Raw genomic sequence first — 25,394 nt, forward strand, 5'->3', positions numbered from 1 at the left:
CAGCATCTTCAGCCCCCACAACTGTTAATGAAGCAACTCAAAATTACGTAAGACGATTGGCGATTAAACAATTTTGGCGAGAAGCTGTTTAAAAGGGGCGCATATATTGGTTGAAACTGGTCGTCTTGTAATAACTGTAGCAATCACGAAAAATTTAAAATTTTTATGCAGTTTCTAGCAGCTATAAGGTGTAGGTTGTCTGTGTCTGTTAAGTGCCGGTATTACTTGACTGCTGGTTCTTCTGAAGCAAACAGCAAACCTTGATTAATAACTACCTTACATTTTTCCCCACTCTCACACCTCCTCTAGTTTGTGACCAAGGAACTGGTATTTTTAGCAACATATTCTTCTGTAGAGCGGTCCTCCGCTTCATATTTTATTCAAATAAGATAGCATGCAACATCCGTTTTGATTCATTGTGATAGGCTTTCGATTCAATGCTCCAGAGGAACGATTTGTTTCCATACTCTCAAACTCTTCCTGCAATCCGCGACTGCTTTGCCACAAATAGTTCAGCATTACGCTGTTACAGATACTGCCTCGTAATTGCCACCTCTTTATACAAGTTCACAAAAATTCGGTACACATGAATGAGAATATATTTGTGGTTATGTTTGCACAATCTTGCGTACCTGAAAATCGATCAAGCCTAAAGTAACTTTGGTAGTCCAAACGGTGGCGCCATATCGTGTTACACACGCACAAGCATACTTACACGAAATTCTTTATCATGCCTGCTTATCGAGCTTCCAGCTCCGTGTGTAGGCGCATTTAGCTGCCTACGTGCACATCTATATTCTGTTAATCACTATGAAGTGTACAGCAATGGATACTTTTAATGGTATGATGGACTAATGTTCTCTAATATTTTCATTCACGGGTGGAGCATAGGACGACTGATTGCTTACGTCCATTTCTGTGACCTGACAACCATTCGACAATTTTAGAATACTCTCAGAAATCTCTTGTTAAATGTTACCGCGAGCAAAGAAGGGCCGGACGGTGTGGCCGAGCGGTTCTAGGCGCTTCAGTCTGGAACCGCGCGACCGCTACGGTCGCAGGTTCGAATCTTGCCTCGGGCATGGATGTGTGTGCTGTCCTTAGGTTAGTTAGGTTTAAGTAGTTCTAAGTCTACGGGACTGATGACCTCAGATGTTAAGTCCCATAGTGCTCAGAGCCAGCCATCCAGCAAAGAAGGACGATTAACTGCAGTTCCTTAATTTTTTAATCTAAAGGTTGGGTTAAGCACTGTAGAACGTTACTAGGTATTGCCCTGTTGTAGGTGGTATGCCCTCATCTTGCACTTTTGAATGGACTTCACCAACCAGTTACTTTGGAACTACAGTTTAACGTCGACTCCGAACCACGGGACAACTCGGCATTTTTGACATTATGAAGGCAGTGTTGAAGAAATCGGTAAGTTACAAAAAGAACCTCGAGCCCACTGAAGATTTTTTATTTTTGAGTCTGACACCCTTTTAACCAATTAATTCCTATCTGAGATGCGAGGTGACCTCCTTATGTTGTCTACTGAATATGTGAACTTCTCTACTCTTTTTAGCCCTTTGTACATTGGAGATCAATGTTGCTAAAACTGAACTCTGATGATAAGTTCAGATCTTTATGAGAAAAGTATAGAAGAGTTTCCGTCTTGGGCCACATTCCCAAACATCTGTTCTGGCAGTTTTGCGAAGAAGCTTCTAAAATGTTTTCGGAAATGTTTTACCTCGTTCACCACTTGTGAAATTATAAGGCTTCCAATATACTGCAATGTGGTTAAAATTACATTAATGGAGACTATTGAACTGAAGTTCTCTCTTAATATTCAGATGCTTTTGCAGGCGGTGAGGAGCGTGATCGGACTACAAGTTTAAGCCTGCTTTATATTATCTACTGTTTACATATATACGCATTCCACTCCATATACCTTGTCGGTTCTGTAAACACTCATCTGTTTTCGATGCAAGTTATTGTGTTACAACTACGGCATTTCACATAAGTTTTAAACTCTTCCCTTGCTGAAAAGAAAATAAGAAAAGTCGAAATTTAACGACGTGGTAATCCGACACGGTGTCCAGTCTACGGCAGCCCTTTTGAGGTCATCTAGTGTGTGAGCACTGCCCTTGTGTTCTAGTGGTCGCAAGCATGGTCAATCGAGATTATGTCAGCAGATACCACACGGCATTCCAATGGGTTGAGTCCCGCCTCCTGGAGGACAGTTTTTACGAGGCGAGCGCGATGTGCTTGTGCATTAATCTCGTCAGCGACGAGCTCATCGTCAAAAAGTTGACTGTAGGGCTGGACAGTATGTTGGAGTGCCCTGTCCGGCTACCACACGGCTTTCAAATTACGATTGGTAGTGACGAGAGGCGACCGACATCAATACACGATTGCATGCCTGAAATACGTACTGGCACGTTACCGACTGCACACTCTTCTACGACGATAGTCGGGTATCAGTCAAATCTTGCACTAGTCGCTGAAGATAACCCGACGCCGCTAACCCTTGTTCTATTCCCGTTGATCGCTTTCTTCGCGCATATCGGTGCTGCAGGTTTCTGATGTTAATCGTAAGCAACGCTTAAAGGCAATAATGATAGTTGCGTATTGCTTGGATCGACACTTCCCTCGCTATTACCTTCAAAAAGGCAGTTCTGTTGCATTCTCCTTCCATTACCTACGAGCCATAATTTTTAGGTAGTTGTCAAAAGTGGGTGGTGTTGACCACGGGGGACCACTACGAGGGAGACATCATCATCTCGATTTCATGTTCGAATGACGTGATTATTGTGTACTCTAATAGGGGGACAACTTCGCGTCTTGATGACTCTACATGCCATTAATGGATAACAAGTGTATGGTGTAAACTATAAATTTTACTTCGATGGAGGGTGGGATGGGGAGGGAAGAGGGACAGACAAAAATATTAGGGAGGAGAGTTGGGGGATCTAGCTGTGCCGACGATTTGTTTGTCCAGGCTAAACTGCTGACTTTCAGGAGCCTCCGAGAAAGGCAAGGTCGTAAGTTCTCCGTCTTTTACATAGATGAACTTCATATCAAAATTTTGTTACATAGGCACAAGTCGCGTAAAAAGATAAGTGTTAACACTATCTGTGGGAAAGGTTTGCAATGGCAGATTTCTAACGAAAAAATACGAGAAATATACTGACGGGAAAAAAATCGCACACCAAGGAGGAATTGCGTGAAATAAACGAAAGTTAGTGGGCGTATTTCTGTATCTGAAAGATCATTATTCAAAATTTCGCAGCAGTCGCATAAGAGTGGAGTTAGTAGCGCTACTATGAGGATCCAAATCAGCTTCGCTTTAAATACACACTGTAACTATCGTGAGTTTTAGTTACCTTTGGGGATGGACTGGTGAGTTAATGTTAGTCAAGAACGCCTTTATGACGACAAAGGCGCCATTATCAACACCTCACTGAGTTCGTACGAGGCTACGAAAAGATGGATGTTCCTTCTGCGATACTGCAGAAGGACTTGGCAGGAATGTAGCCACCGTACATGACTGCCGGCAGCGGTGGTCACGAGAATTTACGGACGCAAGAAGACCAGGCTCCGGGCAATTTGAGCGGCAGCTGGTACCACAGTGACACAACAAACTGTTACAAATCGGTTACTTAAAGGACAGCTCTGAGGTAGACGCCATGTAGCGTGCATTCCACCGACCCCAAACCACCGCCATTTGCGACTTCAGTGGAGTTAAGCAACAGCTTATTGGAGGGCACAAAGGAAGTCTGTTGTGTTTTCTGATAAAAGCTGGTTCTGCCTCGGCGCCAGTGACGGCCGTGTGTTGGTTAGAAAGAGGCCTGTTGAGGGCCTGCAACCAACCTGTCTACGTGTTAGACACACTGGGCCTACGCCTGGAGTTATGGTCTGCGGTGCGATTTCGTATGACAGCAGGAGCACTCTCGTGGTTATCCCAAGCACCCTGACTGCAAATTTGTATGTAAATGCCGCGCGGGGTAGCCGCGCGGTCTAGGACACCTTGTCATAGTCCGCGCGGCTCCCTCCGTCGGAGGTTCGAGTCCTCCCTCGTGTGTGTGTGTGTGTGTGTGTGTGTGTGTGTGTGTGTGTGTGTGTGTGTGTGTGTGTGTGTGTGTGTTGTCCTTACCGTAAGTAAGTTTAAGTTGGATTAAGTAGTGTGTAATCTTAGGGACCGATGATCTCAGCAGTTTGGTCCCATAAGATCTTACCACAAATTTCAAAAACTTTTATGTCAATCTGGTGATTCGACCTCTTGAGCTGCCATTCATGAACAGCATTCCAGGGGCTGTTTTCCAACGGGATAACGCTCGTCCACACATCGCTGTTGTAACCCATTATGGTCTACAGAGGGCCGACATGTTACCTTAGCCTGCTCGATCACCAGACCTGTCAACAATCGATCACATATGGGATGTCATCGGACGACAACTCCAGCGTCATCCACAAACAGCATTAACCGTCCCTGTATTGACCGACCAAGTGTAACAGGCATGGAACTCAATCCCACAAACTGATGTCCGGCACCTGTACGGCGCAATGCATGCATGTATGCATGCATTCTTGCATTCAACATTCTGGCGGTTACAACAATTAATGTACCAGCATTTCACATTTGAAACGATTTTTGTAACACATTAAGCTGTGATCTTGCAATGTTAATCACTTAAATATGTTACCTAGACAAATGTATTTCCGAAATATCATTACTCTACATTAATTATTTTTTGGTTTTGCGTTTTTTCGTCAGTGTATTTGTGCTAAATGTTTGCCGCGTTTGTTCTCGAATGCTGAGGAGAACTAAGTACAAGAACTAATTTCTCAAATGGCTCTGAGCACTATGGGACTTAACTTCTGAGGTCACCAGTCCCCTAGAACTTAGAACTATTTAAACCTAACCAACCTAAGAACATCACACACATCCATGACCGAGGCAGGATTCGAACCTGCGACCGTAGCGGTCGCGCGGTTCCAGACTGTAGCGCCTAGAACCGTTCGGCCACCCCGGCCTGCTAACTAATTTCTCAGTACCGTTTGTAACGTTTTAAAGAGAAGGCAACCTACTATGTGTGTATCTTCCTACCGTAAAATTGATGTGGATCCATCACTTCACATGAAACGAAAGTGCAGCTAAAGCAGTGGATGAAATTCGATAGCGCTGTACCAAAAGGTGGAATCGATTTCATCTCCCCAAAACATTATGACTAGCGTGTTGCTATGTGTATAAGGGATCCCAGTTTCTGATTACCTTGAAAACGCTTGTGAGCCGAACGGCTCAAAAAAATAAAACGTGGTACGAGCCTTGGATTGCAAAAGAATAACCTTTTTGGTAAAAAAAAAATGCATTTGCGACAAGTTCGTCTGACAATGGAGAAACTAAGGATTTCGAAGCACGAATTGTTAAAATAGCTACACTATTCGTATTTATTGTCTCTGAATTCCTCCTACTTCCATAGGCAAGGAAATCTTTTTGATGCTAAATATAATGGTTTTTACGCAAGCCGAGACGGTAATCTGAATTGAAATTTGAACGATAAAATCCGTCTACTGCCAAGTAATGGCTTAATTCATTACCCCATATACGTACGTGCGGAAGTGTAACTTCATATTTCGGGCTTCCACTGGCACTCTGAGGGATTTCGTAACCACCTCAGCACCGATACTAATTTCCATCACATTGACACCGCAATGAAGATCATTTCATAGTCAGCCATAGCCATAAAGTGAAGCTTTGTTTCGAAATGTTCTTATACCAAACAACCCACTGTAAAACAAGACGGATTTTATTTTTAATGTACAAGAAATTTGTGGCTGACAAACGTTTTGATGCCGATAGTAGCGTAGGTGTACATTTCGCAACCGCTCCAGAACTGCATTGCAAGGACAGCATTTACTCACTCGAAAACATTGATAAAATGAATCACTCGGCACAGAAGAGCATTTATCTATAAAGCAATGTCTTTACCTGGCAGATCAAAGAGTATTTTCATATTGGCCCCCGACAGCTGATACCCATTACACACTTCATCAAGCTTCTGTAGGGTTTTGGTTAGTTGAATGACAAGGTCACAACTCAGTCCTGTCAAGTTGCTAAGAAATAAAGTGCTCCTTGATGAACTCAGAGCTCATCGTCTCGATTCTGTCTTACGAAACACGGATCGGGGTACAAAGTTGCGCTTTTATTTGATGAATACCCGTTTCTGTGCGTCATATGAGCCAATACTGTCATTTAGAGTTACGAGTAACAACAGAACACAGAATTCTTGGAACAGTGAGGCGCTACAACCATTATCGGTTTCACTCAGAGACTGGCAAGCTGCACAGTATCAAAGTTGAAGGACCATACGGGCAGTGAACGGAGGTATTATGTGCTCGTAGTGAGCGCAACAAGGTTCCTTCGACGCGAATGTTTCCTCTCAGTGGTGAGTCAGCTTTCAGCTAGAGCATTTCCAATCACATAGCTTCAAGAGAGAGAAACGTTTCTTCACTTTTAACTACAGTGGTGACTGGAACCGTTTGGGGACACCTAGTTAACGCTAATCAGTATGAAAAATAACAACTGAAAACCAGACTGTCCCCTCGAGGATTAGCAGTGAACTCCTGATCTCGTAGTCAGCAACAGATACTGGAGAATGGCGATTGCTAGTCATATTTACAACACATAAGGAACATTAAGTTCTGCAGCCCGACTACAATCGGAGGATTAGACGGAATTATACGAGAAAATTAGTTTTTAGTTAACTCGGATAGAATACACAGGAGGTCACGCTTTTAAATTAAGTATAACACAGAATAAATGCTCTGAATTATTTTTTATACGCCTCAAGGCATGCGAGGAATATTTCTCTACCGGAAGAACAACCCGGCAACATGTGAGGCAGCTCTAATTACGAGGTCTACGTTGAAAGACGCAAAACACAGAAAATGTTTCTGAAACACTATACAGGATGTCCCAGGAGTAATGGTTTAGTATTCAGGGGTATGACAGGAAAGATCATTCTCAGCATGAAAGTCCAGTAAACGGCTCTAAGACGCATACCTTAAGAGCTATGAGCACTTGTTCATCTTCGCTAGTGTGAAACGTTTCTTCTGCTGAACAAGTACTTATAGCTATTAAGATGTGCATTTTAGAGCCATTATTTACTAGATTTTATTGCTTCGAATGATCGTCCCAGTCATATCCATGAATACATCCTGGGACACATTGTATTTTCGTATTCTCTTTCTGTGCGACAGAAATTAAGTGTACTATTTTGAGTTGTTTTGTGATATAGATATCAAAGCTACATACTTCACAAGTTGGCTCTACTAAAAGCTGCAGGGAGCATCCTTACACTTACATCCAATGGAGGTGAAGCTACCAGGGTAGATCCTAATGGCTCTGAGCACTATGGGACTTAACTTCTGAGGTCATCAGTCTCCTAGAACTTAGAACTACTTAAACCTAACTAACGTAAGGACATCACACACATCCATGCCCGAAGCAGGAGTCGAACCTGCGACCGTAGCGGTCGCGCGGTTCCAGACTGTAGCGCCTAGAACCACTCGACCACTCAGCTGTTAGTATCCAAAAGGTAAACATTTCAATGGCTTGCTTTGTGAGGTTTACACACAGATGGACTGTACACCAACTAGCAAAACAGACAGTAAGTCTGCAACCTTTTGGACATTAATGCATTATATGTTACAGAAAGGCTGACCGTCGAGGCCTACGAGAAAGGCAGGCTGCGTCACGAAGGTAGGTCAGAGCTCGCTTGCTCGCTCAGCTCAGCAAACTGTGTTTCTACACCTGTTAACTCGTAACCAGGTATTTAGGTACAAACGAGAATTGCATCTTCTACTGGAATCCGCTATTATGGAGTCTTACTGTTATTAATCCTACAATGATCCGAAGTCCATAGACCTTTTTATAATTTGTTACCGCTGTACTGGGGTATAATAAAATTAAAATCATGCCAGAATGATTATCAACTGCATAAGGCACCCCTTCTTGTATGAAATGAGGACTGTTAAGCAGAGGCCGGCCGCTGGTGGCCGAGCGGTTCTGGCGCTACAGTCTGGAACCGCGCGACCGCTACGGTCGCAGGTTCGAATCCTGCCTCGGGCATGGATGTGTGTGATGTTCTTAGGTTAGTTAGGTTTAAGTAGTTCTAAGTTCAAGGGGACTTATGACCTCAGCAGTTGAGTCCCATAGTGCTCAGAGCCATTTTTTTGTTAAGCAGAAGAGATTAAATGCTATAAACAGGCCGTTATACCATTGGTATCGAGTATTGATATTAAATTTTGTTGTAGCACTGTTAATCAGTAAGGCTTCACAACAACAGCTTCCATTAGAAGATGCAACTGTCACTAGTACGTGCACGTCCAGCTTCGAGGTAACAGGTTTAGAAACGAATTTTGTCTGCTGAGGTGAGCGAGCGAGCGAGTTCAGGCCTACCTCCGTGACGTACGCGCCGCGGCCTATTTTTCTCGTGGGCCTCGCTGACCGCTAAATGACGAGCGCTACTGGTGTGTGATCAAAACACGCATTTGGTTGCGCTGATCTCAGATCCTGAGATTCAGAAATACTGAGACTGGTGTGAGCATAGCGTTGTCTGGGCTTAAGGCAGACTGCGTGCATTATGACAGACTGTGAAACATGCTTTGCGACAGCACACCCAAAAGCAGAATCGGAGACAGAAGCGGATTTCAAATCCTGTGCTCTACAGTAGCTGTTAGCTCAAGAGTTGTAGGAAACAATGTCTTCAAACATTTCATCCTGTAACATCAAAATAAAACTTCCTACCCAGCACATAACTTCTTTAAAATAAGTATTCCACTGCAATTTTGTCATATGATGACATGGTTGGAGACCGTGGCTGTTATTTGAAGACAAATGTTGATGGTGTTGGGACAGCAACCAGCCACAAATTTACTTTCAGTTCCTTTATTCAAAGGGTGCCGTTACCGGTTTCGAATCGTTATGAGTCATCTTCAGACGGTTTCCATGCTTTCCTTACAACATGTGGTGCGTTTTTTTTTTACAGATTAATTTGCTAAAATATAAATAATACATAATTATAAGCACGCCACACAGATGGTTGCGTCACAGATTTTCATTGGATATGACTTACGTGAAATGTCGGTTTGGAGTGTTTGTTTTCATAACATTCGTTCAACAGATGTGAATACATTCCTACTGCATTCTTATCGTTGCACACGTAAATTTTTCTCACTGAACACTTTAGATTTGTCACAGAACAGATTTCTACCGGGCACCACACATTTGGACACATACAAAGTATTTCACTGTTCCTTAACTACGTCAAAACGTGCTGTAGGGCTAGTAAGTACGGTGGAAACGACACAGTAGTAAACTTCACAGAACTGTTAACAATATTTGTAACACACTTATCATAAATTATCTTTATGTCTAATGTCTTATTTTTGTAACATTCAACAGCCTTTGCCCTGCTAGTCGAAAAAGCTTTAGTTTACTGCACCCTTATTTGACTCTTACACCACCGTAACGCTGTACCATGTTTTTAATCGATACTCTAGACGGTAACGACAGGAAAGCTGTTTCAGGGTTGTTTTAGATTTTTTCTGACCATGCAAAACAAGATGTCATAATCCATTCTACTCTGAACGATGCTACGATGTTGAAAAATAAGAAACTGTAATCAAGGCGAACCTAAAAATCCAAGATTAATAACACTACCTTCAGTTCTGTATCCCAACATGTTTCGACACACTTCGACTGCCTTGGGTGGGTTTTCTTTTCTTATGTTTTGTCGCTATAATCGATTTTATTTTCCGATTAATAGAGAAAATATGTCCTTATAAACGATATGGCATTAAACTTAGTTTTATTGCTAAATATGTTGTGTTATAGGCGCCGAAGGCAAAAATTTTGATTTACTCCACTTAACGACAGCAGCTGATTATATCAGTATCAGGCTGATATTCGTGTGGGCGTGTTCACAAAGTCTCCAGCTTGTAGCGCTAAGCATCCAGTTCCTGTCTGAAGTAAGTAGACTGTAAGCGATTATAATGAGTTACCCACCTCTAACATTACCTTTCTTGTTACAGAGATAACCGATACCATGTACACTATCGATTCTTGCATAAGTTAGAATTATCTCAGCTTAAAATGGTTCTGAGCACTATGGGACTTAACATCTGTGGTCATCAGTCCCCTAGAACTTAGAACTACTTAAACCTAACCAACCTAAGTACATCACACACATCCATGCCCGAGGCAGGATTCGAACCTGCGACCTAGCAGTCGCGCGGTTCCGGACTGCGCGCCTAGAACCGCTAGACCACCGCGGCCGGCTAATTATCTCAGCTGATTCATTAAAAGAATACATATGATTATGATATCGATGTATTACATTTCAGGATAAAATGTATAAAAAAAGAAATTAACTGACAGTTAAAATTACTCTTCTTTTAAAATATTTGAAATTACGAAATTTCTGGAATACTTAAGATTCATATTATTAACTGCACAATCTAACGCTACTTAAATTTATTTCTAGATTGAGTTACAAAATAATGATATATTTTAGCCAAGATTCTTCTTTGGTAAAGAAAGTTTGTAAACTCTTTTGCATTGTAAACTCTTTGGAAATTGTGAGTACGGCAGAATGTGAATAGTGGTGGGCATCCCTCTGATGTAAGTAGACGTTTCTAAGTTTGTCACCAACTATGTAATTATTTTTTTATGGGGAAAATGTAAAAACTATCTGATGTTGAAAGATGTAATGCCGCATAATGAATAGCAAATATTCTAATTTACGGGTTTCGGCTAACTACATAATCTAGTCAAAAAACAACGTGAAGACTTCCTTGAAACTGAACTGTAATTAATCAGAAAGTCAGTTCCACGCTAAAGCTAATTTTAATTCATTTTTATTCCGCAGTTAACATATTATTCGCGCAAATGGTTTGTGCCGTGTTACGTTCTCATATTTGACACAGTTGAAACAGTGCGCCTATTTTTTAATGGTTCTCAGAACTCGCTACAAAAAAGGCGACAGCGAGGAACTTAAAAGCTTTCACGGCTGAAAGAACTTTTGGCTGACTATCTCGGAGAGAATGACGACATGAGCTAGAAAGAAACTCGCTGTAGCACAGTGGGCTTATTGAAAGCGGCAGTAAGTGTCACGTGGGTGACGCGCTGCCTCGAGTCGAGAGCACTCCAGTATGAAGGCCTTGTCTTGTGTGCGCAGGAGCTGTTGTATATCAGCGCTGCGAGCAATAAAAAGCCACGGCACGGCGCATTTGACACACGCGAGCTTTTTGTGGCCGCACTTTATTTCGGTCACATGCAACTGATGTTTTTAATGTCCTAGAGAGTGCTATGCACCGCAGGAAGATTGACTCCCCTCAAATGGACACCGACCAGACGCAAAATAAAGCTTTGGTGTCAGTACTGCATAGCGAGGAAAACGGTAAGATACCCAGAATAACGATATCGTCCACGGTCCGTAAGACTGTTCTTACTAAAATAGAAGGGCGTTTCGAAAGCAGTATTTCGTCTTTAGCATAAATACTTTGGTTACTGTAGTAGATACGGCGTAATTTTGATGTGTAGTGAAAGGGACCGAAATTTGTATGTAGGTAATTACTTAATCTAAAAGTTGGAAAAAAAGACTGACAGTAGTTAAGACAATAGGCGCGTACCCAAGAGGGGCAGTGTTCAAACCCCGCCGGCCTTTGTGACCGAGCGGTTCTAGGCGCTTCAGTGCGGAACCGCGCTGCTGCTACGGTCGGAGGTTCGAATCCTGCCTCGGGCATGGATGTGTGTGATGCCCTTAGGTTAGTTAGGTTTAAGTAGTTCTAAGCCTAGGGGACTGATTACTTCAGATGGTAAGTCCCATAGTGGTTAAAGCCATTTGAACCATTTGTTCAAATCCCCGTCCGGCATTCAAGTTCTCAGTTATTTACTTCAGCTGAATGTCACGATGCTTCCTTAATAAGGCCACGGCCAATTTTCTTCTCCATAATTCTCCTGTACGACAATGTGCCCCATTTCTAATGACTCCGACGTTCACGAAATCTTTAATATTAAAGTTTATTTGTTTATTACTTTCATCCACGAGACACCCTAAACTTCTATTCGGTCGCTGGGAAACCCCCACAATAGCTTTCACTTAAGAACTGATTATTTATTGCCGTTTACACATTGCTTACGCAAGGCTGACCACGGTTACCATTGAAAACACTGACACATCATTGCGAACACTGTCTCAATATATTTAACAAGTCACGCTCCTAAAAATATTTAAGTGATCAAAGCTTGATTGAATGTTATAACAAATTTTACAGTGTAATACACGGAGCTGCCGTATAAAATTATGTAAAGTAAATTAAAAGGAGATGTTATTTTCAAGTATAGAAATGATTTGAGACTGTGGAAAAAAAGAAAAACTCGCTCTGCTATTCAGAGTTCACGTTGAAGGAGGGGAAGAAGATATCATTTCAAACAGGAACACGCCTAGTAATACATTGAGATTTTCGATCTGTCCTTCGGGATAGACATACCTTAGCTTTAACTTGCATTCAAGGGTACGTTGGTGAGTAGTGTAAACTTCTCTGAAAAGGGGCAGTAGATTAACGCCTCGTGCATGACGAGGACATTAAAACAGTGAAGTGTTTATAAATGAGACTGAAATTGTTTTTGGGTGCGCCAGTGCTATTAAATGTTTTTCTCTTTACGGTTTTGTTGAAGTATGGAAAGTATATCACGTAAAGTTGTTGGATGGCGCCAATCTGAAGCGCTCAGTGTGACTTTAGGAATGCAAAATCAAAGAAAATAAGTTTCTCGCAGTTGCTAAAGTGTTTCCATTGAGGGAATCGACAACTGCGAAGGTCAGAATCACTTGGATTACGTTAATGTGGTGCCTGAATCGATATTTATTTATGGATTAAACGTGATCTCAGATGTTTTACAGCGATGCGACTGGTCTGTTGAGGACTTCACAGGAAACCATTGATAATTTTCAAGATATGGCAATCGAGAATGGTAAGAGAAAATGCAAGAAGCAGTTGATATTTTAGGCACCTCAACTGAAAACTGAGTATTAAGGTTTAATGTCCCATCGACTTAGACCCGGAGCGCAGTTTCTGACTGGGTCATCTACTTTACTGAAAGAAAAATCTCCGGATTTGCCTGTAAGCGGGTTAGGGAAACAGATGGAAAATTGAAAGGCCGGACAGTGGTTTGACTCGGCGACGTTCTCGATGCCGTAGAGCAGCCATGCGCGACAACTAATCAATAAAAAACGCACCACGTGTTCTAATGAAAGCATGAAAGCTGTCCGACGATGAATTGTAATGATTCGAAACCGGTAATGGTACCTTTTGAATAAAGGAACTTAAAATAAACTTGTGGCTGGTTGCTGTCTCAATACCATCAACATTTGTTACCTTAAAGTACTTCTAGCTTTCACAAAGCAAGAAACCTCCACTCTTTCCTGCTTCTAAGGAATTTCTTCTCGGGCGCTTTTTTCTAATGCATCCAAATATTCGTTGTCTAAGTACTTTTTCAGTTTTCAGCATATTCTTTAGACAACTTAGTTGCGTGGAGAAAACAGAGAATAGTTTACTTATAATCAGTTATTCAAAATGACAGTCACAATCGCATTATTTATTTTGTCGCCAACCGGTTTCAAAATGGTTCAAATGGCTCTGAGCACTATGGGACTTAACATCTGAGGTCATCAGCCCCCTAGAACTTAGAACTACTTAAACCTAACTAACCTAAGGACATCACATACATCCATGCCCGAGGCAGGATTCGAACTTGCGTCCGTAGCGGTCGCGCGGTACCGGACTGTAGCGCCTAGAACCGCTCGGCCACCCCGGCCGGCAACCGGTTTCAACCCGCGATGGGGTCATCTTCACGGCAATTTACACCATTTGGTCGCTCGCTGGAGTCGTCACCCTGCCTGTGCACGGTTGGTAACTACCAAATGGTGTAAATTGCCCTGAAGATGACCCCATCGCGGATTGAAACCGGTTGGCGACTAAATAAATAAAGCGATTGTGACTGTCATTTTGAATAGCTGATTTCAGCATATTTTCAGGAAGTGTACCCTTCATTAGTCCTTCACTTTGTAAACTCGACGATCTCTTTGCTTACCGTTTGTTTAGTACCTTATATGCATTAACGTACATCACGGACCCTTCGAGATAACTTTGCATGCAGCTGTGTTGGAGTAAAGCCGCAGTTAAAGCTACCGCAAACATAAATGAGAAAACACTCTCGAACGAATAGCAACTGTTTAACATTAAGTGTGGAGAGACAGGTTACGATACACTAAAGTGACAAAAACCCTCGCTACTGGAAGACCGATGAACTTCCAAATAATGATAGAATTCCCGGGTTCGTTCACCTTACGGTATCATCACAAAAGTAATTTACGCAAATAAATACTGTAAACATACATATCAGCCGGCCGTTGTGGCCGAGCGGTTCTAGGCGCTTCAGTCCGGAACCGCGCTGCTGCTACGGTCGCAGGTTCGAATCCTGCCTCGGGCATGGATGTGTGTGATGTCGTTAGGTTAGGTTAGGTTTAAGTAGTTCTAAGTCTATGGGACTGATGACCTCTGATGTTAAGTCCCATAGTGCTCAGAGCCATTTGAACCATTTTTAATAAACAAATAAACTTTAATATTAAAGATTTCGTGAACGTCGGAGTAAGGAAGCACCGCGACATTCAGCTAAAGTAAATAACGGAGAACTTGAATGCCGGCCGGGATTTGAACAAATGGTTCAAATGGCTTTAAGCACTATGGAACTTAACATCTGAGGTCATCAGTCACCTAAAGTCCCATAGTGCTCAGAGCCATTTGAAACACACACATCTTTCCTTTGTTACAAGTTCTGTAATAAGATGATATTTGTAGGTAATAATGCGAACGACAGAAACATAAAAGGACAACTTCACACACAAATGCAGTGACAAACACACACAGAAGAAGTTGTCTAGTCATATATGGCGTAAACTAGTAGCTTAAGGGCAACCAGCAGTTATAGTAATTCAGGTATTCGGCGCCCACTGTTTCTTCCGTGGCGGAGTGCAAATGGGCATCGGGAACACTTAAGTTTCTGGCTACTACGCTCACTAACAAGGGAACCACCCCATCGCACCCCCCTCAGATTTAGTTATAAATTGACACAGTGGCTAGGCCTTGAAAAACTGAACACAGATCAATCGAGGAAACAGGAAGAAGTTGTGTGGAACTATGAAAAAATAAGCAAAATATACAAACTGAGTAGTTCATGTGCAAGATAGGCAACATAAAGGAGAATATTAGCCGATGAGCGCCATGGTCTCGTGGTTAGAGTGAGCAACTGCGGAACGAAAGGTCCTTGGTTCGAGTTCTCCCTCGAGTGAAAATTTTACTTTCTTTATTTTCGCAAAGTTACGATCTGTCCGTTCATTCATTGACGTCTCTGTTCACTGTAATAAGTTTAGTGTCTGTGTTTTGCGACCGCACCGCAAAACCGTGCGATTAGTAGACGAAAGGACGTTCCTCTCCAATAGGAACCGAAAACATTTGATCGCAAGGTCATAGGTCAACCGATTCCTCCACAGGAAAACACGTCTGATATATTCTTTACGACACTGGTGACGGCATGTGCGTCACATGACAGGAATATGTTGTCGACCCACCTAACTTGCACACTTGGCGAATGGGTAAAAAGATTCTTCTACCTTGCCCGATTTAGGTTTTCTTGTGGATGTGATAATCACTCCAAAAAAAGTGATGAAAACATAAGAGTTTGTCACATAAACTGCATCAAATGAATGCAACAGTTTCAGAGTCGCACAGTTTTCCCTGTGCTCTGTCAAAACATATGTTTCTTACGTTTTCAAATTTTTCCGTGCGTAGACCGTCAAATTCTGTATATGTCCAAGCAAATCTGAACATGTCCTGGAATTTTGGAGAGCGAAGTTGATTATGTGTGAGTGCCTGAACTTTGATAATTATCTGAAAATAAAAAATTAAAATTTTCACCCGAGAGAAGATTTGAACCAAGGACCTGTCGTTCCACAGCTGCTCACGCTAACCACGGGACCACGGCGCTCGTAAGCCAACGCCCTCCTTGATGTTGCCTACCTTGCGCATAGACTACTCAGTTTGTATATTTTGCTTATTTTTTTCATAGTTCCACACAACTCTTCCTGTTTTCTCGATTGATCTGTGTTCAGTTTTTCAAGGCCTATCCCTGTGCCAACTTATAACTAAATCTGAGGGGGGTGCGATGGGGAGGTTCCCTTGTAAGTTTCAGCACAAGTTCAAAACGTACAAATTACCCTCTACATCCTAAACGTAATATCAGTATATGCTCATTAAATCTTCATTACGACACGGAAATGCTTGAATACATTTATCGTTGCCTTTAGATTTCAAGCATTGTTCAGAGTACGATCATCATATTGTTTGAGCGTACTTTAAGCGCTATTATCGATGTTTATGTAAGCATCTCACTTGTCTTTATGTCCTCTGGTGCTTTCTTCGCAACACACTAGACCAACACACTAACACTAATCACTCAATAGTTCCTTCCAGATACCAAGCACAGTTTGCTATGACCCAAGAGAGGGTATCTGAAGACTACCTAAGCACCCTGTTCCGTAGATGACACTGTTAAGCCCTTTTTCCTACACTACCGACATACAGAAAAAAAACTGTCATTTATATACCACAATCTGTTTCTACCATCATACTAAAACATTGCAGAGCACGCCCAAGTGTTTTGGACCACACCGTTCATCGTACACTGTTGAATATGGAGCTTCGCAGCAGACCACCCCCGTGTGTTCACATGTAGACCCAACGACATGGTCAATTACGATTGAAGTAGGCACGGGACAATCGGGATTCGACCATCAATCAATGGAAACATGTCGGCTCTTTTGATGAATCACATTTTTGCTACACTAGGTCGCTAGTTCGTCTCCACAAACGCCGTCATCGAGGTGAACGGCGGCTCGAAACGTACAGCGCGCCACGGACGCAGGTTGGTGGAAGCAATCTGATGCTACGGGAGATATTCTTCTGCGCTTGGATGGAGCCTGTAGTAGTAATCGAAGACACGCTGACAGCTGCAAACCAGCTGCATCCCTTCACGCTTTGTCTCTTCCCCGACGCCTATGTCATCTTTCAGCGGTATAATTATCCATATCTCAGAGCCAGAACCGTACTACAGTGGTTTGAGGAGCATTATAGTGAACTCATGTTGGTGTGTCTGCGACCAAATTCGTCTGATGTAAATGCTATGGAACCCACCTGGGTCGCTATCGGGCGCCACCACCGTCTATGCAAACCAGCGGCCCATTATTTGCACGATTTACACGACATGTGTGTAGACATGTAATGCTACATGCTTCCACAAACCTACCAACAAACTGTCGGATCTCTGATAGACAGAATCTGTGATGTATTTCGTTCCAAAGACGGACAAACAAGCTATGAACAGATGGTCATAATGTTCTGGCACGCCAGTAAACTTTTGCATGATTTGATGGTGGTTTTTGATGAATTCAATGAAAGTTACTGGCGGATCTTTTTGTACGTGTTGAGAATTTGAACTAACAAGGAAATGAATCACTTCAATAACATAATCACCTTTGATATAATTAAATTTACGTTGACACATTTGAGTCTCATCTTTATCTACAGTAATGACAGAAGTTCAAGAATTGAATTTAAATTTGTGCCATGGCCACGACTTGAACCCGGGTCTCTTTCTTACTAGACAGACCTGTTAGCCATTACACCACCTCAGTCTTCACAGCTAACACAGCTGCACGGACCTCCCTAGTCCAAAGCCATCCCTAACACAAACTTCAATTCACATCTTGAGCTTATTTTTCCCTCCTTAGATTGTCATATTGCTAACGCTCTCCAGTATTGGAACAGTATCCTAGCATTAGACGTAATGGGGAAATCCCGCCTGTACCTCAAGTGTAGGTGATCTATGGATATGATATAATTAAATTTTCCTTGAGACATTTGAGTCTCATATTTATCTATGACAAGGATAGAATCTCAAGTCCCGGCCATGGAACAAATTTTAATTAACTTCTGAAGCTTCTATCACATCCTAGATAATCACCTTTGTTTTATTTGTTGGCTTTCATAGTGATGATGTAACAAAAAATGCGATATTTTCCTACGCAAAAACTCTTGTCATTTTTATATGTACACACACCTGTTTAAGTCAGACATCATTTTATGTGTGTTTTGACGTTCAGCGTCACCTGAATTTGGTCTAAGATCCTAAAGCCAGTTCGTAGCCACATATTTCCTATTTAACATCGTTTCCTTATAGTATTTCGTGGAAAGAACGCCATCTTCCCTTCAGGGACTCCCACTTCAGTTCTCGAAGCATCTCGGCAATACTCGAGTGTTGATCAAACCCGCCAGTAACAAATTTAGCAGCACGCCTCTGAAGTGCTCTGGTGTCTTACATTAATCCGAGGTGGTGGGGATCCCAGACACTGTAGCAGTACACAAGAACAGGTCGCCTTTATACATGGGATGAACTTCTCTGAATTTCTCCTAATAAACTGCAGTCGATCACTCGCTTTCCCTACAATTGACCTTACGTGCTCATCCTATTTCATATCACTTTCCAACCTGACGCCCAGATATTTAACCAAGGAGACTGTGTAGAAGGAAACACCGCCAATACAGTATTCGAACATTACAGGATTGTTTTTCCTACTCATCCGAATTAACTTCCATTTTCCACATTTAGAGGGCAAGCTGCCATTGATCACGCCAAATATAAATTATGTCTAACAAGGGGAGGCCGCCAATTGTGAAATTCAGATTCGATTCATACTGCGCATAATAAAAGCTCATGGCCAGAGGTGTAATGTGGCAAAGCACCAAGATGCACTTCTCAGCCGTTGTCGAGAAAATCGACAGTTAAAAGAAACCGTTGCGGTGAAATACTCCCTACGATTAATAATTTTCTACAGCGTCGTGGCGCAGCGGTAAGCGCTCTGGTTCGTAATCCAAAGGTCGCCGGATCGAATCTCACGCCATGCAATTTTTTTTATTATTATTAGTTTTTTGTAATTCAAATATATATATATATATATATATATATATATATATATATATATATATATATATATATATATTCCTGGAAATTGAAATAAGAACACCGTGAATTCATTGTCCCAGGAAGGGGAAACTTTATTGACACATTCCTGGGGTCAGATACATCACATGATCACACTGACAGAACCACAGGCACATAGACACAGGCAACAGAGCATGCACAATGTCGGCACTAGTACAGTGTATATCCACCTTTCGCAGCAATGCAGGCTGCTATTCTCCCATGGAGACGATCGTAGAGATGCTGGATGTAGTCCTGTGGAACGGCTTGCCACGCCATTTCCACCTGGCGCCTCAGTTGGACCAGCGTTCGTGCTGGACGTGCAGACCGCGTGAGACGACGCTTCATCCAGTCCCAAACATGCTCAATGGGGGACAGATCCGGAGATCTTGCTGGCCAGGGTAGTTGACTTACACCTTCTAGAGCACGTTGGGTGGCACGGGATACATGCGGACGTGCATTGTCCTGTTGGAACAGCAAATTCCCTTGCCGGTCTAGGAATGGTAGAACGATGGGTTCGATGACGGTTTGGATGTACCGTGCACTATTCAGTGTCCCCTCGACGATCACCAGTGGTGTACGGCCAGTGTAGGAGATCGCTCCCCACACCATGATGCCGGGTGTTGGCCCTGTGTGCCTCGGTCGTATGCAGTCCTGATTGTGGCGCTCACCTGCACGGCGCCAAACACGCATACGACCATCATTGGCACCAAGGCAGAAGCGACTCTCATCGCTGAAGACGACACGTCTCCATTCGTCCCTCCATTCACGCCTGTCGCGACACCACTGGAGGCGGGCTGCACGATGTTGGGGCGTGAGCGGAAGACGGCCTAACGGTGTGCGGGACCGTAGCCCAGCTTCATGGAGACGGTTGCGAATGGTCCTCGCCGATACCCCAGGAGCAACAGTGTCCCTAATTTGCTGGGAAGTGGCGGTGCGGTCCCCTACGGCACTGCGTAGGATCCTACGGTCTTGGCGTGCATCCGTGCGTCGCTGCGGTCCGGTCCCAGGTCGACGGGCACGTGCACCTTCCGCCGACCACTGGCGACAACATCGATGTACTGTGGAGACCTCACGCCCCACGTGTTGAGCAATTCGGCGGTACGTCCACCCGGCCTCCCGCATGCCCACTATACGCCCTCGCTCAAAGTCCGTCAACTGCACTTACGGTTCACGTCCACGCTGTCGCGGCATGCTCGGCGGTGCACAAATGCTGCGCAGCTAGCGCCATTCGACGGCCAACACCGCGGTTCCTGGTGTGTCCGCTGTGCCGTGCGTGTGACCATTGCTTGTACAGCCCTCTCGCAGTGTCCGGAGCAAGTATGGTGGGTCTGACACACCGGTGTCAATGTGTTCTTTTTTCCATTTCCAGGAGTATAAACTATTAATGAATTGCTTATGCATGTTGGTGAAGGCGGATCGCTCTCCAATTGTAGCGCCTCCATTTTTCCGTTTGTTTAACAGGGTGTACCTAAGCTCTCCCGTCCGCACTAATTTTTGACGATGTTATAAGTTGCGCTAGGGACCGCATCTACCTTCTTTCGAAGTTAGCAGGCAACTACGCTGTTATGCGGCGGCTCGTTTCGGCCCATTCAACATCTGTCCTTCAAGTGTAACGAGCGAGTAACGGAGTTTATATTTCATACCTGCCACAGCGAATTTGTGTTCGTGGGGTCTCTGTTCTTATTCGAACGTTTGACTTACGCTATACGTATTCGTTTCGGAATATCGTTTCTACGTCTTCCGTTAACTATACGTGGTTAACATTATGAAGACAATTAATAACATTTGTGAAATACAACTTTGTTTGCGGAGAACATAATGATGTTCGAAGTCCCCAGTTTTTCCACGAGAAACGACTTTCAACAACTTATTATATGCATAATTGTTGCAACTGATTGCCGGGAATTATATATATATATATATATATATATATATATATATATATATATATATATATGAATTACAAAAAACAAATACAAAAAAAAGGTTGCATGGCGCGAGATTCGATCCGGCGACCTTCGGATTACGAACCCAAGCGCTTACCGCTGCGCCACGACGCTGTAGAAAATTATTAATCGTAGGGTTTCTTTTAACTGTCGATTTTCTCGACAACGGCTGAGAAGTGCATCTTGGTGCTTTGCCGCATTACACCTCTGGCCATGAGCTTTTATTATGCGCAGTATGAATCGAATCTGAATTTCACAATTGGCGGCCTCCCCTTGTAAGTCATCTTGTATCCTCCAACAGTCACTCAACGACGACACTTTGCCATGCACTGCGGCATCATAAGTAAACAGTCACAGATTGCTCATCACCCTCATCTGTCAGATCTTTCACGTACACAGAGCACGAGAGTGGTCCTATCACACTTCCCTGGGGCACTGCTGGTGATGCCTACGTCTCTGATGAACACTCATTCGCCGTCCAGAGCAACGTACTGGGTTCCATTACGTAGTAAGTCTTGCGGCAACTCTCATTGTGGGGACCTATTTCGTATGCTTGGACCTATCGTCAGCAATCTGCAGTGGGGCATGTGTCAAATTCTTTCCGCCCGCATCTCGTGGTCGTGCGGTAGCGTTCTCGCTTCCCACGCCCGGGTTCCCGGGTTCGATTCCCGGCGGGGTCAAGGATTTTCTCTGCCTCGTGATGGCTGGGTGTTGTGTGCTGTCCTTAGGTTAGTTAGGTTTAAGTAGTTCTAAGTTCTAGGGGACTGATGACCATAGATGTTAAGTCCCATAGTGCTCAGAGCCATTTGAACCATTTGAACCAAATTCTTTCCGGAAATCTAATAATACTGAATCTGCTTGTTGTCCTTAATCCATGGATCACAGAATTTCGTGTGAGGGCACGACAAGCCGAGTTTTGCATGAGTGACGCTTCCTAAAAACGTGGTTATTTGTGGACAGAAGCTTCCTCTTTGGTGAACTGGTTTCGATTACGGAACATATTCTCCAAAACAGCGGAATAAGCGCATTGATTCACAATATTTACATTATGAATTGCTATCCGTGACCAACAGGAGCAATTTTCAAGGTTTCACTACTACCATTACATAAAAAATCATATTTTGGCAAGTTTTTATTATTGTATTATGTAATAAAAACATACATACATTTATAAGTTCTTAGCAAGTAATAAAGAATCAAACAGCTGACTTACCTTGTTTTATGAAAGTAACAGCAGTCCCGTTGGTCTCCCAGTAGGCGTAACAGAAATTCGTAGATCTCTCGCATGTTTTGTTGGTATGTGTGCTATTTTCCTGAGACATAAAAAAAGCTTCTGTTAAAAGTGGCATCACTATACTGAGTCAATTTATAAAAGTTTTTATGTATGTTAGCCTCCTTACTTCTTTCCTACGGAACTCATACACTAATAGGATGAGGAGGAGCCAAAGGATACAGAAGAAATTTGGCTTCCATGAAAGATGCACTGACTATTTTTGAAACAGGTTGAGCGATATTTCAAAATCGTTCTGGATGTTAATAAAAGTTGACGTTATGCGACTGAACTCGGGGAGAGCGCGAACGAGCACAGTATAAAAAACTGCTCTGGCTCCGCATCCTTTCTTCTGCCGCTCATAAAACACATCAAAAAACCTTACGTGGACCACAGTGACGAACGCTTGTCAGTATATCTTGTAGTTGTTAAAGTATATTGTTCACTCAATTATCTTAAAGTACGAAATAAAATTTAAAAAAAAGAATTGTTCCTTATCATCTTTCTGATAGGTACTAGAGCGACTAACATTGCAAGCCATCTTGCAGAAAGCATCACACACGGTGCACCGGCAAATACATGCGCTGATCAGTCAGAACATTATGACCACTGACCTGCTATTGATATAAACCAGTCCAGGCGACAGCAGTGTTACCTGGAGAGGAATGACTGCTAATCACACACACACACACACACACACACACACACACACACACTGTGCATGTAGTATCAGTGAACGTGCTGTCCGTGTGTAGAATGGGGAAAACGCGCGATCTGAGTTTGATCGAGGGCAGACTATGATGACCCGGAGGCTTAGCACGAGCATTCCGGAAACTGCACTACTTGTTGGGTATTCGAGCAGTGCTGAGGCGAGTGTCTTCAACACGTCGTGAAACCACGTCCAGAAGTCGTGGTGTTGGGCGGCCGTCCCTAATTACAGATGTCGACGTCGTAGGCTGGGCAGACTGGTAAAACAGGACGGGCGGCGAAATGTTGCGGAACTAAGATCAGTCTTTAATGCTGCGCAGGGTACAAGTGTGTCTGAACGCACAGGGCACCGAACACTCCTAACAACGGACATCTGCATCCGACGATCCGTACATATGCCAATGTTAACACCATGTCACCGCCAACTACGATTGGGGCACGTGACCGTCGGCACTGGACGTTGGCGCAGTGGCAAAGCGTTGGACGGTATGACGAATCCCGATACCTTCTTCATCATGCCATTGGAAGGACGCGAATCCGTTGTCTTCCAGGGGGACAGTTCCTTGACGTCTCTACTGCAGGACGGAGATAAGCTGGCGGCGGCTCCATTATGGTCTGGAGAACATTCATGTGGTCACCCACGGATCCAGTGGAGCACATGCAAGGCTCCTTGACGGCCAACGACTATCGTACATTGGGTGCAGACCACATACATCCCTTAATTACCATCATGTTTTCAGACGGCAGTGGCAGTTTCCAAAAAGATAATGCGCCAGTCACAAGGCCAGGAGTGTGATTGAGTGGTTCGAGGAAGACAATGGCGAGTTCATATTGATGTGTTGGTCCCCACAACTCGCCAGATCTGAACCCGATTGAACACATCTAGGATGAGACTGAACGTGGAGTCAGAGTTGATCGCCCCCCTCCCCACAATTTACGGGAATTAGGTGACTTACGTGTGCAGATGTGATGCTAACTCCCTCCAGCGACCTATCAAAGCCTCACTGCTTCCATGCCACAACGCTTCGCAGCTGTTATACGAGCCAAAGGTGAACATATCGGGTATTTCGTAGTTGGTCATAATGTTCTGATGATCAATATATACTACAATGCATGCTAGTTACGTTTCTTTGCTCGTATGTTGAGAACTAACGAAAGGGACAATCAGAGATACTGACTGGCTAAAATTATAGGAGACTGTGAGGCTACGATCGGAAAGCTCTAGTGAGAAGTGGCGCTGCACTTATGCTTGATCTACGGGTCACTACCGAAGCCGACAGGTACGACCAGAACGTGGTCCAGACAAACGATGTCACGACCGCTATGGAGTGACGGCTGGGTAGCGTGCTGCGGCCCAACTTTTATCATATGCAGGGTGCATCCATTATGTCTTGAACAGTTCAAGAGATTGAAATGAAGTTTCTGGTAGACTGTAGTAGGTAGAGGGGCCGTGATTTTGTTGTGAGGGCAGTACTTTTATCTCTTGCATTAACTTATGCACTGGGGCGATTTTTTTAATGGAACGATACACTTCTTTTAACTGTACAGGGTGATTCAAAAAGAATACCACAACTTTAAAAATGTGTATTTAATGAAAGAAACATAATATAGCCTTCTGTTATACATCATTACAAAGTGAATTTAAAAAGGTTTTTTTTCACTCAAAAACAAGTTCAGAGATGTTCAATATGGCCCCCTCCAGACACACGAGCAATATCAACCCGATACTCCAACTCGTTCCACACTCTCTGTAGCATATCAGGCGTAACAGTTTGGATAGCTGCTGTTATTTCTCGTTTCAGATCATCAATGTTGGCTGGGAGAGGTGGCCGAAACACCATATCCTTAACATACCCCCATAAGAAAAAATCGCAGGGGGTAAGATCAGGGCTTCTTGGAGGCCAGTGATGAAGTGCTGCAGACAGTGCTTGAACCAATTTCAGACGATAAGGTTTCATAACTAACCTTTTTCGTAGGACTCTCCATACAGTTGATTGTGGAATTTGCAGCTCTCTGCTAGCTCTGCGAGTCGATTTTACTGGGCTGCGAACAAATGCTTGCTGGATGCGTGCTACATTTTCATCACTCGTTCTCGGCCGTCCAGAACGTTTCCCTTTGCACAAACACCCATTCTCTGTAAACTGTTTATACCAACGTTTAATACACCACCTATCAGGAGGTTTAACACCATACTTCGTTCGAAATGCACGCTGAACAACTGTCGTCGATTCACTTCTGCCGTACTCAAGAACACAAAAAGCTTTCTGTTGAGCGGTCGCCATCTTAGCATCAACTGACGCTGACGCCTAGTCAACAGCGCCTCAAGCGA

General features: G+C 43.4%; 1 protein-coding gene across 4 annotated transcripts in view; it reads right to left on the reverse strand.

Annotated features, from left to right (window-relative positions):
- The window catches only part of LOC126248132 (bone morphogenetic protein receptor type-2), a 382,553-nt gene that overhangs the window by 242,852 nt on the left and 114,307 nt on the right, over nucleotides 1-25,394 (reverse strand). For all 4 annotated transcript variants that reach the window (XM_049948824.1, XM_049948823.1, XM_049948821.1 and 1 more), the window contains one exon: nucleotides 22,301-22,400. In XM_049948824.1, the coding sequence (XP_049804781.1) occupies nucleotides 22,301-22,400 (100 nt within the window). The remainder of the gene's footprint in view (nucleotides 1-22,300; nucleotides 22,401-25,394) is intronic.

Source organism: Schistocerca nitens, chromosome 3 (genome assembly GCF_023898315.1).
Source record: "Schistocerca nitens isolate TAMUIC-IGC-003100 chromosome 3, iqSchNite1.1, whole genome shotgun sequence".
Lineage (NCBI taxonomy): Eukaryota > Metazoa > Arthropoda > Insecta > Orthoptera > Acrididae > Schistocerca > Schistocerca nitens.